This window comes from Tachyglossus aculeatus, chromosome 18, assembly GCF_015852505.1.
Source record: "Tachyglossus aculeatus isolate mTacAcu1 chromosome 18, mTacAcu1.pri, whole genome shotgun sequence".
NCBI classification, from domain to species: Eukaryota; Metazoa; Chordata; class Mammalia; order Monotremata; family Tachyglossidae; genus Tachyglossus; species Tachyglossus aculeatus.
This window is the reverse complement of record NC_052083.1, coordinates 37,039,801-37,056,096: the sequence shown is the minus strand read 5'-3', so window position 1 is coordinate 37,056,096 and position 16,296 is coordinate 37,039,801. Positions and strand designations below refer to the sequence as shown.

Sequence of the window (16,296 nt, the reverse complement as noted above, 5' to 3'; positions counted from 1 at the left end):
TTCTAATCAATGGTATTTGAGTGCTTACTATTCATTCATTCATTCAATCGTATTTATTGAGCGCTTACTGTGTGAAGAGCACTGTACTAAGCTTTCATTCTTTCTTTCAGGTTGTCTATATATATATCTATATCTATATATCTATATATCTATATATATATATATCTGCTGATTCTGTTGTATCGCTGTATTGAGAAGCAGCGTGGCTCAGTGGAATGAGACCGGACTTTGGAGTCCGAGGTCACGGGTTCAAATTCCGGCTCCGCCAATTGTCAGCTGTGTGACTTTGGGCAAGTCACTTAACTTCTCTGTGCCTCAGTTCCCTCATCTGTAAAATGGGGATTAAGACTGCGAGTCCCCCATGGGACAACCTGATCACCCTGTATCCTCCCCAGTGCTTTGCACATAGTAAGCGCTTAATAAATGCCATCATTATTATTATTATTATTATTATTAATCAATGGTATTTGAGTGCTTACTATTCATTCATTCAATCCTATTTATGGAGCGCTTACTATGTGCAGAGCACCGTACAACAGAAGTAGCAGGCGCATTCCCCCGATCAAAGACTCTCAAACTTGAATTCGGGTTGGGTTCGTTTTTTGTTTTTGAAACTTTAAAAAAGTCGGCCAAAGAAACGGCTCTTTGGGAGCGAAGAAGAAAAAAGCCGGAGTGATTCACAGTTAGATTAATGGGCTACGGTTTGTAGGAGTCCGCGTCCTTGGGAAAGTGTGCTCAGTCTATCCTTCGAGGGAGAGGTTTAAAATAAACCCGTTTTCCAAAAATAGTTGTGATTGAAAGTGTTATTAGCCATAACAAATGTTAGTGCTGATGGGAAAGAGTCATGTTGGAGTCTTCTGTCGAGGCGTCAAGTGAAAGTCATATTTCACATTAGCATGGGGTTCTCCGTGATTTACAGAATATTTGTGAAACATTACTTGCGGGGGCCGTGATTGATATGGACAGATCGGCTTGTGTGTGGAGGCACCGTGTATTTCACTGGGGCCGCTCCACATGAAATTTACAGGCCCATTAAGTGCTTCTGCATCTTCGCCAGATATCTAGTTAAAGGGACTTTACAGTCTGAAACCTCCCAAGATTGATTCGAAATGAACCTTCCCTTACACGTATCCGAGATATCGACGGCTCCCCCGAACCCACCCCCGGCCTAGGTTGTGGCTCCATGGAAAGAGCCCGGGCTTGGGAGTCGGAGGTCGTGGGTTCAAATCCCGGCTCTGCCAATTGTCAGCTGTGTGACTTTGGGCAAGTCTCACAAAGGTCCACAGAGCTGGGAGAAGGGTAAGATGGTCTCAAATCTCAGTGACTGGGCAGGGCAGGTTAAGGTTTGGTTTTTTATTTAAAAAATGATAGTTAAATGAAGCGCTAACTATGTGCCAAGGCCTGTCCTGTGCTTTGGGGTAGATAAGCAGGTTAGGGGCAGTCCCTGTCCCACATGGGGCTCACCCATAGGAGGGAGTAGGTTTTAATTACCATTTTACAGATGAGGAAACTGAGGCACAGAGGAGAGAGGATGGAGTAGAGGCTGTTTAATTTGACAAGAAGGAAATCTTCGGTGGCTTTAGCCTCCCTCTGCCCATCCGCCAAGCTAGCTCTCTTCCTCCCTTCAAGGCCCTACTGAGAGCTCACCTCCTCCAGGAGGCCTTCCCACACTGAGCCCCTTCCTTCCTCTCCCCCTCGTCCCCCTCTCCATCCCCCCATCTTACCTCCTTCCCTTCCCCACAGCACCTGCATATATGTATATATGTTTGTACATATTTATTACTCTATTTATTTTACTTGTACATATCTATTCTATTTATTTTATTTTGTTAGTATGTTTGTTTTTGTTCTCTGTCTCCCCCTTCTAGACCGTGAGCCCGCTGTTGGGTAGGGACTGTCTCTATATGTTGCCAACTTGTACTTCCCAAGCGCTTAGTACAGTGCTCTGCACACAGTAAGCGCTCAATAAATACGATTGATTGATTGCTTGATCTGTAAAATGGGGAATAAGACTGTGAGCCCCACGTGGGACAACTCGATTACTTTGTATCTACCCCAGCGCTTAGACCAGTGCTTTGCACGTAGTAAGCCCTTAATAAATGCCATTATTATTATTATTATTATTATTATTACCCCAGGGCTTAGAACAGTGCTTGACACATAGTAAGCACTTAACAAATTTTAGACTGTGAGCCCACTGTTGGGTAGGGACTGTCTCTATATGTTGCCAACTTGTACTTCCCAAGCGCTAAGTACAGTGCTCTGCACACAGTAAGCGCTCAATAAATACGATTGATTGATTGATTAACAAATACCATAATAATAATTATTATTATTACTGAGCCCCCTATTCTTCTATCACTCTCCAAATTACACTCTAAAATGGCACATTCTGGCAATCTGTAGTGACAGAAAACCTGTTGCTTTTCAAATATAATTGTAATATTGTTAATAAGAAGAATGACACAGGTTTTGTTAATAATCATAACAGAACCAGATGCGGTGAGGTTTAGATCCTCAACTCCTCTGACTTATCTGCCACTTTCAAAACATCTTCACCTTCGCGGGGAAGAACTGTTATTCCTCTCCTATAGATAAAGAAATATTAGCACATTTCTTTATCCTATAGATAAAGAAATATTAGCACATTTCTTTATCCTATAGATAAAGAAATATTAGCACAGAGATATTTGCCCACTGTAACCAGGGAAAACTCTTGCAGTGCAGAATATGAAACCCGGTTCTCCTGACCGGAACTTTTCCCCCGGCGACTTCGGTGCTTTTCTAAGAAGTTAGTCGACGACCATTCCCTCGTCTTTCGCATTCAGCTCCGACGACCACCCGCTGCCCTCTTTGTCGTCTTAGAATGAGAGACCTTCAGGTCAGGGGATTTCTTTGGTGTCGGGTACATTGTATGATTTAGAAAGGGCAGTCTATATCGCTACAAACCCAGTCATCGCCCGGTTTTCTCTCTTTTTTTTTTGAACAATCCTTCAGGAAACCATCGTGAAATGCAGTTGTAAGAACCTGACAGCCCTCGTTTAGCTGGTTCTGTCTGAACGACCGTGACAGACAGATCCATAAAACAGTCACCTTCCCAAATCAGACATGTGCAGGGAGGCAAAATCTCCCCCTTCCAAGGCCAGCGCAAGTTCGACGAGCCATTTTATGGCCTTGAACAGGAAATGACATTCAGCAGCGGTGTCATCTTTGGCCAGTGAGGAGGGGGATTCGGTGCCACGAATGGTCAGTTCAATTATGATTGGAGTTAATAAGTCCTCCAGCAAATCGTAATGCGGTTTTGTTCCGGCCAAATGGCACTCAACGAGGGGAGGGTTTTTTTTTTTTTTTTTTTGCTTTTAAAGCATCGGATAAATTATTTCCAATTTGGTCCGCGCCACCGGAGATTCAAATGATCGGCAGAAATGAGAAGCAAACACATTAGCACCAATGGGAAATGGCTTTTGGAAAAGGGAATTTAATTTAGAGTCGGCCGATCATGGACTCTGCAGTAAAAATCAACTTGGACTGCTCTGTCAGAAAAACCCCAACCCACGTCGAATGCCAAAGGAAATGTAGGGATACCATTTTGTATCCTGGCATCTCCCTGTAAGTGGCAGGCAATTAAACGGTCATTATTTCCCCAAGGAAGAAACCAACTGGTTTGAAAAATCCAACTCATGAAATTAAAATCTGGATGAGAGACCGGTTTCGTTTCCGGCCTTCTAACCTTGGCCGTGTCCTCCTGGATGGATGAAAAATCCATTTTGCCTCTACGGCTCTTGAGTTTTTATTTTTTTTATTTCTCCTCCCACCTTATAGGTAAGATGACTTTAATAAATCTGGCCACTCCATAAATCGTTTCCGTGGCAGCCTGGTGGCCCTGCCTTATTCCGGGAAACGGGATTCGGGGAATCTCAAGAAATCGGGAGCCTGCTTTTTGTCATAAGCCATAAAAGGGAGGAAGTATGAAAATATTTAGGTGGTCTCTCGCTACCAACTTGGATGCCCTATAAATCAGGTGGGCACACGTTTCCAAAACCGGGCCACCGGGCTGGCAAGGTGGAGGTCTTTTGGCCAACTTCCCGGCCCTGTCTTCCCGCTAAATGAGGCAGGGCAACGTCCTCACCGGCCGTTACGCTCCGCCGGTTGGGTCCTCGCCGCCGCTGCTGCCAGGAATGGAGCAATTCGCGGGAAGGCGGCCAATATCACCAGTTGTTCGGAAAACCTATCGAACAAACAGGCGGCGCACCCATTCCACGCGCTGGCCCGTGGGCACGGATCACCCAGTCAGTCAGTGGTATTTAGTGAGCGCTTACTGGGGGCACAGCACTGTACGAAGCGCTTGGGGTCTCCCCAGCATCCGACTCCCTGCAAACTTCAGCCCCTCCCGGGACACTCAACCTCACCCAAGCGCTTAGTACAGTGCTCTGCACACAGTAAGCGCTCAATAAATACGATTGATGATGATGATGATGATTCCCCCCCACCCCGCATCCCCTCTCCCGTCCACGCGGCCCAGAGGGAAGGGCACAGGCCTGGGAGCCAAAAGACCTGGGTTCTAGTTCCGACTCTGCCACTCGCCTGCTGATGTCGAGCAAGTCACTTGACTTCTCTGCGCCTCAGTTTCTCCATCTGTACAATGGGATGAAACACCTGTTCTCCCTCACGGTATTCGTTAAGCGCTTATTATGTGCCAAAGCACTGTTCTAAGCGCTGCGGTAGGTACAAGGTGATCAGGTTGTCCCACGTGGGGCTCACAGTCTCAATCTCCATTTTACAGATGAGGTCACTGAGGCCCAGAGAAGTTACATAACTTGCCGACCCCCACGTGGGGTGGGAACTGAGTCCAATCTGATGATTTTTAATCTACCCCAGCGCTTGGCAAATTGTAAGTGGTTAAAAAACACCATTATTATTATAATTATTACTCACCTCCGAAGTCTCCTCAGCTTCGTTCACGGTTGCCACCCCTCCCGATCGATCAATCAATGGAATTTATTGAACGCTTAATCAATCCCAGTTTATTATTGTAGCGTACTTTCCCAAATGCTTAGTACAGTGCTCTGCACACAGTAAGCGTTTAATAAATACGACTGAAGGAATGAATCCCAGCTCCGCCACTTGTCTGCTGTGTGACCTTGGGCAAGTAACTCAACTTCTCTGTACCTCAGTTCCTTTATCTGTAAAATGGGGGTTGAGACTGGGAGCCCCATGAGGGCCACTGGGTCCAACCTGATTAGCTTGTATAAACCCTGGCACTTAGAACAGTGCCTGGCACATAATAAGCGTTTAACAAATACCATGATTATTATTATTATTATTATTACTATGTGCAGAGCACCATACTAAGCGCTTTCTCCTCCCGACTGAGGGCTCAGGCTAATGACCTGAAGGCTTCCACCTGGGAGGTTGTGGCTTTTTGTTATTTTTTTCTGTTAATAATTATAGTGGTCTTTGTTAAGCACTTACTGTGTGCTGAGCACTGTTCTAAGCGCTGGGGTAATCAGGTTGGCCCACGTGGGGCTCCCAGTCTTAACCCCCATTTTACAGATGAGGGAACTGAGGCCCAGAGAAGGGAAGTGACTTGGCCGAGGTCACACATCAGCCCCCTTGAGAGAAACATAGTAGTTTAGTGGAAAGAGCCCAGGCTTGGGAGTCAGAGGTCGTGGGTTCAAATCCCGGCTCCGCCACTTGTCAGCTGTGGGACTTTGGGCAAGGCACTTCACTTCTCTGGGCCTCAGTTCCCTCATCTGTAAAATGGGGATGAAGACTGTGAGCCCCACGGGGGACAACCTGATCACCCTGTACCCCCCCCCCCAACGCTTAGAACAGTGCTTGGCACATAGTAAGCGCTTCACAAATGCCATTATTATTATTATTATTATTATTATTATTATCAGAAGCAGCAGCGTGGCTGAGTGGAAAGAGCCCGGGCTTTGGAGTCAGAGGTCGTGGGTTCAAATCCCGGCTCCGCCACTTGTCAGCTGTGTGACTGGGAAAGTTGCTTCGCTTCTCTGGGCCTCAGTTCCCTCATCTGGAAAATGGGGATTAAGACTGTGAGCCCCCCGTGGAACAACCTGATTACCTGGGAACTTTCACAGTGCTCAGAACAGTGCTTGGCACATAGTAAGCGCTTAACAAATGCCATCATTATTATTATTATTATTATTATTATTAAGAGAAGCAGCATGGCTCAATGGAAAGAGCCCGGGCTTTGGAGTCAGAGGTCATGGGTTCAAATCCCGGCTCCGCCAGTTGTCAGCTGTGTGACTTTGGGCAAGTCACTTCACTTCTCTGGGCCTCAGTTACCTCATCTGTAAAATGGGGATTAAGACTGTGAGCCCCACATGGGGACAACCTGATCACTTTGTATCGCCCCAGCGCTTAGAACAGTGCTTCGCACAAAGGAAGCGCTTAACAAATACCACCATTATTATTATTATTATTATTATTATTAGAAAGAAGGAGCAGGGAGGGCGGGGACCCGGGGGTCTCCCCTGAGGCGTCGCCCGCTCTCACCTCGTCGCCTGAGGCAATCCCGTGATGGACAGGCGGAACAGCCAATCGCGGGCCGCGGGCGGAGCGTCAGCCAATGGCAGGGCGGCCCGGGGGCGGGGCCTGTTGCTAGGGCGGGGACCGTTGCCAAGGCGGGGCCTGTTGCCAGGGCGGGGCGCGCGCCGCTTCGGGGGCGGGGTCACGCCGCCAGCGGCCGCGCCGATTGGCTGGCGGACGGCGAGGCGGGAGTTCCGGTGGGCGGGGCCGAGCGGCGGTGGGAGGGGCGGGGCGGAGGGAGCCCGGACCGGGGCGGCCTCGGCATGGGGTCCACCTACCTGGACTACACCATCGAGATCCCGGAGCTCAACGCCCAGGGCGGAGGTGCGGCCGTGGGGGGGGGGGCGGAACGGGGGTCTGGGGGCTAGTGGGAGGGGCCTGCTGGGTTGGGGGGATGGGGGCGGGGCTTGGGGACTGTCCTGGTGTGTGGGCGGGGCTTGGTGACGTATGGGTGTGTCCTGATGACGCATATGCGTTGCCTGGCGCCGTGTGGGCGTGGCTTCGTGATGCATGGGCGTGCCCTGATGATGTGAGTACGTTGGCCTGGCGACGTGTGGGCGTGGCTTGTTAACGTGTGGTTGTATCCTGATGACGTACGCTCGTTGCCTGGCGACGTGTGGGCGAGGCTTGGTGATGTGTGGGCGTGTCCTGAAGACGCCCGCGCGTTGCCTGGCGACGTGGGGGTGTGGTAAGGTGTTGTGTGGGCGTGTCCTGATGTGCGCGCGTTGCGGTGATTTGTGGGGGTGTCCTGATGATGTGTTCGCGTTGCCTGGCGACGTGTGGGCGTGGTACGGTGACGTACGGGCGTGTCCTGAAGACGTACAAGCGTTGCCTGGCCACGTATGGGCGTGGCTTGGTGATGTGTGGGCGTGTCCTGATACGCGAGTGCGTTGCCTGGTGATGTGTGGGCGTGGTTTGGTGATATGTGGGCGTGCCCTGAAGACGCCCGCGCGTTGCCTGGCGACGTGTGGGCGTGGTTTGGTGCTGTGTGGGCGTGTCCTGACGATGCGTGCGCGTTGCCTGGCGACGGTGGGCGTGACTAAGCGGCGTGTGGGCGTGGCCTGGCGTCTTGTGGGCGTGGTGACGTATGGGCGTATCCTGATGACGCGATGCGTTGCCTGGTGATGTGTGGGCGTGGCTTCGGGGCGTGTGGGCGTGATCAGGCGACGCATGCGCGTGGCCTGATTGGCGTGTGGGCGTGGTCAGGAGGCGTGTGGGCGTGGCCAGGCGGCCTCTCCTCCTTCCTGATTGGCCCGGACCTCCCCCCGCCCCTCTCCTACTCTTTTTTTCATTTTTTATTCATTCATTCATTCATTCAGTCGTAATAATAATAATAGTGGCACTTATTAAGCACTTACTATGTGCAAAGCACTGTTCTAAGCGCTGGGGAGGTTACAGGGTGATCAGGATATTTCTGCCTCAGCTTCCCCAAGCAGCGTGGCTGAGTGGAAAGAGCCCGGGCTTTGGAGTCAGAGGTCATGGGTTCGAATCCCGCCTCCGCCACATGTCTGCTGTGTGACCTTGGGCAAGTCACTTCACTTCTCGGGGCCTCAGTTCCCTCATCTGTAAAATGGGGATGATGACTGTGAGCCCCACGTGGGACAACCTGATCACCTTGTATCCCCCCAGAGCTTAGAACAGTGCTTTGCACATAGTAAGGGCTTAACAAATGTCGTCATTATTATTATTATTATTATTATTATTCTCTTCCTATCCTGAGGGAGAGAATTCATTCATTGGTTCAATCGTATTTATTGAGCGCTTACTGTGTGCAGAGCACTGTACTAAGCGCTTGGGAAGTCCAAGTTGGCAACATCTAGAGCCGGTCCCTACCCAACAGTGGGCTCACAGTCTAGAAGGGGGAGACAGACAACAAAACAAAACATATTAACAACATAAAATAAATAGAATAAACATGCACAAATAAAATAAATAGAGTAATAAATACGTACAAACATATATACATATATACAGGTGCTGTGGGGAGGGGAAGGAGGTAAGGTGGGGGGATGTCAGAGAAGTCAGCTGTGTGACTTTGGGCAAGTCACTTAACTTGTCTGTGCCTCAGTTCCCTCATCTGTAAAATGGGGATTAAGATTGCAAGTCCCCCGTGGGACAACCTGATCACCTGGTATCCTCCCCAGTGCTTTGCACATAGTAAGTGCTTAAAAAATGCCATCATTATTATTATTATTATTATTATTAATCAATGGTATTTGAGTGCTTACTATTCATTCATTCAGTCCTATTTATGGAGCGCTTAGTATGTGCAGAGCACCGTACAACAGAATTAGCAGGCGCGTTCCCCCGATCAAAGACTCTCAAACTTGAATTCGGGTTGGGTTCGTTTTTTGTTTTTGAAACTTTTAATTTTGATCACCTTGTAACTTCCCCAGCGCTTAGAACAGTGCGTTGCACACAGTAAGCGCTTAAGATATGCCATTATTATTATTATTATTATTATAAAAATGGTTGAATTGGGTAAAAAGTAGTTTGGAGTTGAGAAAGAGCTGGAGAAAAATCCTCAAGAGAAGAGAGAAGCCTCTCTGCCTTCCAGGAGGAGGAGGACTGCAGCTGTTTCAGAGCCGGGAGGGTGCGGGGGAGTTTCACACTTCCAGGCCGGCAGGTTCAGGGACATTTAATAATAATAATAATGGCATTTAGTAAGCGCTTACTATGTGCAAAGCACTGTTCTAAGCGCTGGGGAGGTTACAAGATGATCGGGTTGTCCCACGGGGGGCTCACAGTCTTCATCCCATTTTACAGATGAGGTAACAGGCACAGAGAAGTTAGGTGACTTGCCCAAAGTCACCCGGCTGACAATTGGCGGAGCCGGGATTTGAACCCATGACCGCTGACTCCATAATAATAATCATGGCATTTATTAAGCGCTTACTATGTGCAAAGCGCTGTTCTAAGCGCTGGGGGGGTTACAAGGTGATCAGGTTGTCCCACGGGGGGGCTCACAGTCTTAATCCCCATTTTCCAGATGAGGGAACTGAGGCATAGAGAAGTGAAGTGACCTGCCCCAAATCACCCGGATTTGAACCCACATCCTTCCGACTCCAAAGCCCGGGTGGCTTCATTCCCATCTTCTGGTTTTGCCTTTCAGGAAGCAGCCTGGACCTGGGGTCCATAGAGAGCGGGCAGAACCAGCCTGTGGTGATCCTGCTCGGCTGGGGAGGCTGCAGCGATAAAAACCTGTCCAAGTACAGCGCCATTTACGCCAACAGGGTCAGTATCATCATCAATCGTATTTATTGAGCGCTTACTATGTGCAGAGCGCTGTACTAAGCGCTTGGGAAGTACAAATTGGCAACACATAGAGACAGTCCCTACCCAACAGTGGGCTCACAGTCTAAAAGGGGGAGACAGTATCTCAGGCCCGGGGCCAACAGGGAGGGTGGTCCAGCGCGTAGCCCCCGGGCCGTGGCCCTGGGCTCGGGAACCTTTTTTTTTTTCTTTAAATGGCATTTATTAAGCGCTTACTATGTGCAAAGCACTGTTCTAAGCGCTGGGGAGGTTACAAGGGGATCAGGTTGTCCCACGGGGGGCTCACAGTCTTCAGCCCCATTTTACAGATGAGGTAAGTGAGGCACAGAGAAGTGAAGTGACTTGCCCAAAGTCACACAGCTGACAATTGGCAGAGCCAGGATTTGAACCCATGACCTCTGACTCCAAACAATAATAATAATAATAATAATGATAGCATTTATTAAGCGCTTACTATGTGCAAAGCACTGTTCTAAGCACTGGGGAGGTTATAAGGTGATCAGGCTGTCCCACGGGGGGCTCACAGTCTTCAGCCCCATTTTACAGATGAGGGAACTGAGGCACAGAGAAGTGAAGTCACTTGCCCAAAGTCACACAGCTGACAGTTGGCAGAGCCGGGATTTGAACCCATGACCTCTGACTCCAAGTAATAATAATAATGTTGTTATTTGTTAAGCGCTTACTACGTGCCAAGCACTGTTCTAAGCGCTGGGGAAGATACAAGGTAATCAGATTGTCCCACGTGGGGCTCACAGTCTTCAGCCCCATTTTACAGATGAGGTAAGTGAGGCCCAGAGAAGTTAAGTGACTTGCCCAAGGTCACACAACAGACAAGTGGCGGAGCCAGGATTTGATCCCATGACCTCTGACTCCAAATAATAATAATAATGTTGGTATTTGTTGAGTGCTTACTACGTGCCAAGCACTGTTCTGAAGCACTGGGGAAGATACCAGGTAATCAGATTGTCCCACGTGGGGCTCCCAGTCTTCATCCCCATTTTACAGATGAGGGAACTGAGGCCCAAGGTCACACAGCAGACAAGTGGCAGAGCCGGGATTTGAACCCATGACCTCGTGCTCTTGCCACTGAGCCGCGCTGCTTCTCTAACCTTGACCCAAAAGGGCCGGAGGAGGATCCGGCCCCCAGGGGATGCCACTCGGGGTCCCGAAACGGGAGCTTGGACCGGTGGCGTTTCTTCGTTTCCCCCTTTCATCCATTCAGTCGCATTTATTGAGCGCTTACCGTGTGCAGAGCACTGGACCAAGCGCTTGGGAAGTCCAACATCTAGAGATGGTCCCTACCCGACAGCGGGCTCGCAGTCTAGAAGGGGGAGACAGACGACAAAACGAAACATATAAAATAAATAGAATAAATATGTGCAAATAAAATAGAGTAATAAATACGTACAAACATATATACATATATATGCAGGTGCTGTGGGGAGGGGGAGTGGAAGGAGGGGGCTCAGTGTGGGAAGGCTTCCTGGAGGAGGTGAGCTCTCAGTAGGGCTTTGAAGGGAGGAATCCCCCTCGGGATTGTCAGCTCCGCAAAGGCGGGGGTGGCGTCTACCAAGTCCGTCTCTAAAGCGCTGGGGATTGTGGTCAGGGGCTCAGTCGAGGCTAGCGAGCCAAGGGCTCACTAAGCTAGATATTAGAATAAATAGAATAAATAATAATATTAGATAATAATAATAATAATAATAAATAATTATATTCATTATTATTATTATTAAGAAGCAGCGTGGCTCAGTGGAAAGAGCCCAGGCTTTGGAGTCCGAGGTCATGGGTTCGAATCCCGACTCCGCCACATGTCTGCCGTGTGATCTTGGGCAAGTCACTTCACTTCTCTGGGCCTCAGTGACCTCATCTGGAAAATGGGGATGAAGACTGTGAGCCCCACGTGGGACAACCTGATCACCCTGTATCCCCCAGCGCTTAGAACAGTGCTTTGCACATAGCAAGCGCTTAATAAATGCCAATTATTATTATTATTATTAAGGGCTAGGGGAGCATCGGGGGTCTTCTCTGTCCGCAGCATCCACCCCACCGGAGTCCAACCCCTCTCTCCCCGACCTGTCTCGGCGGCCCCGACGGCGAGACGGGGTGGATTGGGGCATTATCAATCATCAATCAATCGTATTTATTGAGCGCTTACTATGTGCAGAGCACTGTACTAAGCGCTTGGGAAGTACAAATTGGTAACATATAGAGACAGTCCCTACCCAACAGTGGGCTCACAGTCTAAAAGACAGTGGGCTCAAAGTCTAAAAGCGCTGGCCCTCTCCATTGGCCGTAGATCCGTTCCCATATACCCTGTATATATATTTGTACGCATTTATTACTCTACTTATTTTATTTGTACATATTTATTCTCTTTATTTTATTTTGTTAATACGTTTTGTTTTGCTGTCTGTCTCCCCCTTCTAGCCTGTGAGCCCGCTGTCGGGTAGGGACCGTCTCTAGATGTTGCCAACTTGGGCTTCCCAAGCGCTTACTGCAGTGCTCTGCACACAGTAAGCGCTCAATCATCATCATCATCAATCGTATTTATTGAGCGCTTACTGTGTGCAGAGCACTGGACTAAGCGCTTGGGAAGTCCAAGTTGGCAACATCTAGAGACAGTCCCGACCCAACAGTGGGCTCACAGTCTAAAAGGGGGAGACAGAGAACAAAACCAAACATACTAACAAAATAAAATAAATAGAATAGATATGTACAGTGCTCTGCACACAGTAAGCGCTCAATAAATACGATTGATTGATTGATATGTACAAGTAAAATAAATAAATAAATAGAGTAACAAATACGTACAAACGTATATACATATATACAGGTGCAGTGGGGAAGGGAAGGAGGTAAGATGGTGGGGATGGAGAGGGGGACGAGGGGGAGAGGAAGGAAGGGGCAATCAATCAATCAATCAATAAATAAATACGATTGAATGAATGAATCTGCTTGGTGGCCAAGCGGCCTGTACTACCCCATCGGGAAGCGGGCCCGATCGCCCCTGACCCCCAAGGATGGCCAGAGGGGCCCCTCTAATGGAACGTATTTAGCGCTTACCGGGTGCCAAGCACTGGACTAAATGCTGGGCTAGATAGGAGATCATCAGATTGGACGCAGTCCCTTCCCACTTGGGCTCCTAGTCGATCAATCAATCAATCAATCGTATTTATTGAGCGCTTACTGTGGGCAGAGCACTGTACTAAGCGCTTGGGAAGTACAAGTTGGCAACATCTAGAGACAGTCCCTACCCAACAGTGGGCTCACAGTCTAAAAGTCTTAGTAGGAAGGAGGGAGAAAGCAAGACGAAGAAGAGGAAGAGGAGGAGGAGGAGGGAGGAGGAGGGAATTTTAAATACCAGTGTCTGGCTGGGTGCGGCCGACCCGGGAGGCGATCCTAAGGAAAGAAGGCGAGGGCTTCCGTGCTGTTTGGGGGCCCAGGAGGAGAACACGGGCTCTTAGCAGGAGAATTTGAGACGGATATAGCGAGATAATAATAATAATAATGACTGTGGGATATGTTAAGGGCTCACTATGGGCGGGTATAGCGAGATAATAATAATAATAATGACTGTGGGATATGTTAAGGGCTCGCTATGGGCGGGTATAGCGAGATAATAATAATAATGACTGTGGGATTTGTTAAGGGCTCACTATGGGCCAGGCGCTAAACACTGGGATAGACCCAAGGAGATTAGGTTGGACACAGTCCCTGTCCCACACAGGGCTCACAGCCTCAATCCTCATTTTCCAGATGAGGTAACTGAGGCCCAGAAAAGCGAAGCGACTTGGCCAAGGTCCCCCGGCAGACAAGCGGCCCCCAGGCCCACGTTCAAACCACTAAGCCACGCTGCTTCTCCTCCTGGGGTCTCCGAGCTGTGGTTCGGGTTGGGCCTGACGTGAAAACTTCCTCCTATCGCCGGCTGACTTGGCGAGCCATCTCCCAACCTCCCGAGTCGGAGTCGCCTCCGGGGCTGGTTTGACTTCTGAATATTTCGTTGCAGCGACGTGTGTGTGTAAATACGTACCTAGGCGTCGTTTGTACTGGGAGAAGGCTCACTTGACGGACATTTGGACCCGCAGAGGCGTGAGGGGGACGGGCCACGTATTGCCCACACAAAGACCGCTGCCCCTCGGTGATGTGCCGCCGTCTCCGTCGGCTTTCTCTCCGCCGACCTGAAGCGCCTTTGATTCCCGGAGACCCTTTTAAGTCTCGGGCCGAAGCAGAAAGATGGTTTGGTCCCCTGAACGTCCGCTTCCGTTTGTTTCCCCGGACTGTCTCCTCTCCCTTCTTCCTTTTCCAAACCTCCCCCCAGGCGTGGCCCGGATGACCGCCGTGCGGGGGAGGCGGCCCGGCGCTCTTCTGACCCCCCAGTTCGAGAGCCGAGGAAATCCCGCCGCCGGGCCCGAGCTGCCGGGAAGGGAATGCTCTTGTCCTCGGCGTCGGGACAGCCGGTCACGTCCCCTTCCCGCTCGCGTCCCCCGGGGAAGCCTGGGGGGGACCGACCGGGCCTCTCGGCCGCGGGCCGGCATCGTCAGGGCCTCTCGTCTCCGTTCCCCCCCCCCCCCCCGCAGGGCTGCACCGTGATCCGCTACACCGCGCCGTGGCCGTCGGTCTTCTTCTCCGAGTCCCTGGGCATCCCGGCCCTCCGGACGCCGGCCAAGAAGCTGCTGGAGCTCCTCTTCGACTACGAGATCGAGAAGAAGCCCGTCCTCTTCCACGTGTTCAGCAACGGGGGGGCCATGCTGTACCGCTACATCGCCGAGCTCATCCACAGCCACCGCCAGTTCAGCCACCTGCAAGTGGCGGGCACCATCTTCGACAGCGCGCCCGGCCGCCAGAACCTGCCGGGGGCCGTCCGGGCCCTCTCCTCCGTCCTGGCGCCGAGGAACGCGGCGCTCCGCCTCCTGCTCCTCTGCGCCTTCGTGGTGGTGGTGGCCGTCTTCCGGATCCTGCTGTACCCGGCCACCCGCTACGTCCACGCCAGCCACTACGACGCCTTGCGGGCCGAGGCCTCGCGCTGGCCCGAGCTGTACCTCTACTCCAAGGCGGACCGGATCATCCTGGCCGGCGACGTGGAGGCCATGGTGCGGGCCCGCCTGGACCGCCGCGTCCTGGTGAGGGCCGTGGACTTCACGTCCTCGGCCCACGTGCAGCACTTCCGCGAGTACCCCACGTACTACGCCAGCCTCTGCCTCTCCTTCATGAGGGACTGTGTTGGTGGCTGAGGGGGCCGGGGAGGGACCCCGGGCCACCCCCCGGCTCCGGAAATAAACGTGTCGCTGCCACCTCCGTCCGCCCTCCTTCCTCTGTCCTAGCCGGCGAAGCGACTCTTAGAGTGGGTTGTTCTTCCTCTCATCTCCTGAAGCCACGCGGGGCTTCATTTACATTGCGCTTATTATAATAATAATAATAATAAAATAATAATGGCATTTGTTAAGCGCTTACTATGTGCAAAGCACTGTTCTAAGCACTGGGGGGGATACAAGGTGATCAGGTTGTCCCACGGTGGGGCTCACACTCTTCATCCCCATTTTACAGATGAGGTAACTGAGGCTCCGAGAAGTTAAGTGACTTGCCCAAGGTCACACAGCAGACGTGACAGAGCCAGGATTCGAACCCCTGACCTCTGACTCCAAAGCCCGTGCTCTAGTAATGATGGCATCTGTTAAACACTTACTATAATAAAATGGTATTTGTTAAGCGCATACTATGGGCAAAGCACTGTTCTAAGCGCTGGGGGATACAAGGTGATCAGGTTGTTCATTCAATCATATTTATTGAGCACTTACTGCGTGCAGAGCACTGGACTAAGCGCGTGGGAAGTCCAAGTTGGCAACATCTAGAGACGGTCCCCGACTCCGGAAATAAACGTGTCGCTGCCACCTCCGTCCACCCTCCTTCCTCTGTCCTAGCCGGCGAAGCGACTCTCAGAGCGGGATGTTCTTCCTCTCATCTCCTGAAGCCACGCGGGGCTTCATTTACATTGCACTTATTATAATAACGATGGCATCCGTTAAACACTTACTATAATAAAATGGTATTAAGCGCTTACTATGTGCAAAGCACTGTTCTAAGCGCTGGGGGGATACAAGGTGATCAGGTTGTTCATTCAGTCGTATTTATTGAGCGCTTACTGCGTGCAGAGCACTGGACTAAGCGCTTGGGAATTCCCAAGTTGGGAACATATAGAGACGGTCCCCGACTCCGGAAATAAACGTGTCGCTGCCACCTCCGTCCACCCTCCTTCCTCTGTCCTGGCCGGCGAAGCAACTCTTAGAGCGGGATGTTCTTCCTCTCATCTCCTGAAGCCACGCGGGGCTTCATTTACATTGCACTTATTATAATAACGATGGCATCCGTTAAACACTTACTATAATAAAATGGTATTAAGCGCTTACTATGTGCAAAGCACTGTTCTAAGCGCTGGGGGGATACAAGGTGATCAGGTTGTTCATTCAGTCG

The 16,296-nt window shown here is 50.6% G+C and overlaps 2 protein-coding genes across 2 annotated transcripts in view; one reads left to right on the top strand and one right to left on the bottom strand.

The window, feature by feature from the left end:
* ARMH1 (armadillo like helical domain containing 1) overlaps positions 1–4,199 on the bottom strand; it is a 49,470-nt gene extending 45,271 nt beyond the window's left edge. The window contains exon 1 of the mRNA XM_038760356.1: positions 4,130–4,199. The gene's annotated coding sequence lies outside the window, so the exon portion shown is untranslated. The remainder of the gene's footprint in view (positions 1–4,129) is intronic.
* A 2,586-nt stretch (positions 4,200–6,785) lies between these two features.
* On the top strand, positions 6,786–15,123 carry TMEM53 (transmembrane protein 53). The gene is made up of 3 exons (XM_038760350.1): positions 6,786–6,879; positions 9,668–9,789; positions 14,406–15,123. Exons 1-3 carry the CDS (start codon positions 6,819–6,821, stop codon positions 15,057–15,059), a joined length of 837 nt encoding a protein of 278 aa, XP_038616278.1. The 5' UTR covers positions 6,786–6,818; the 3' UTR covers positions 15,060–15,123.
* Positions 15,124–16,296: the final 1,173 nt, after the last annotated feature.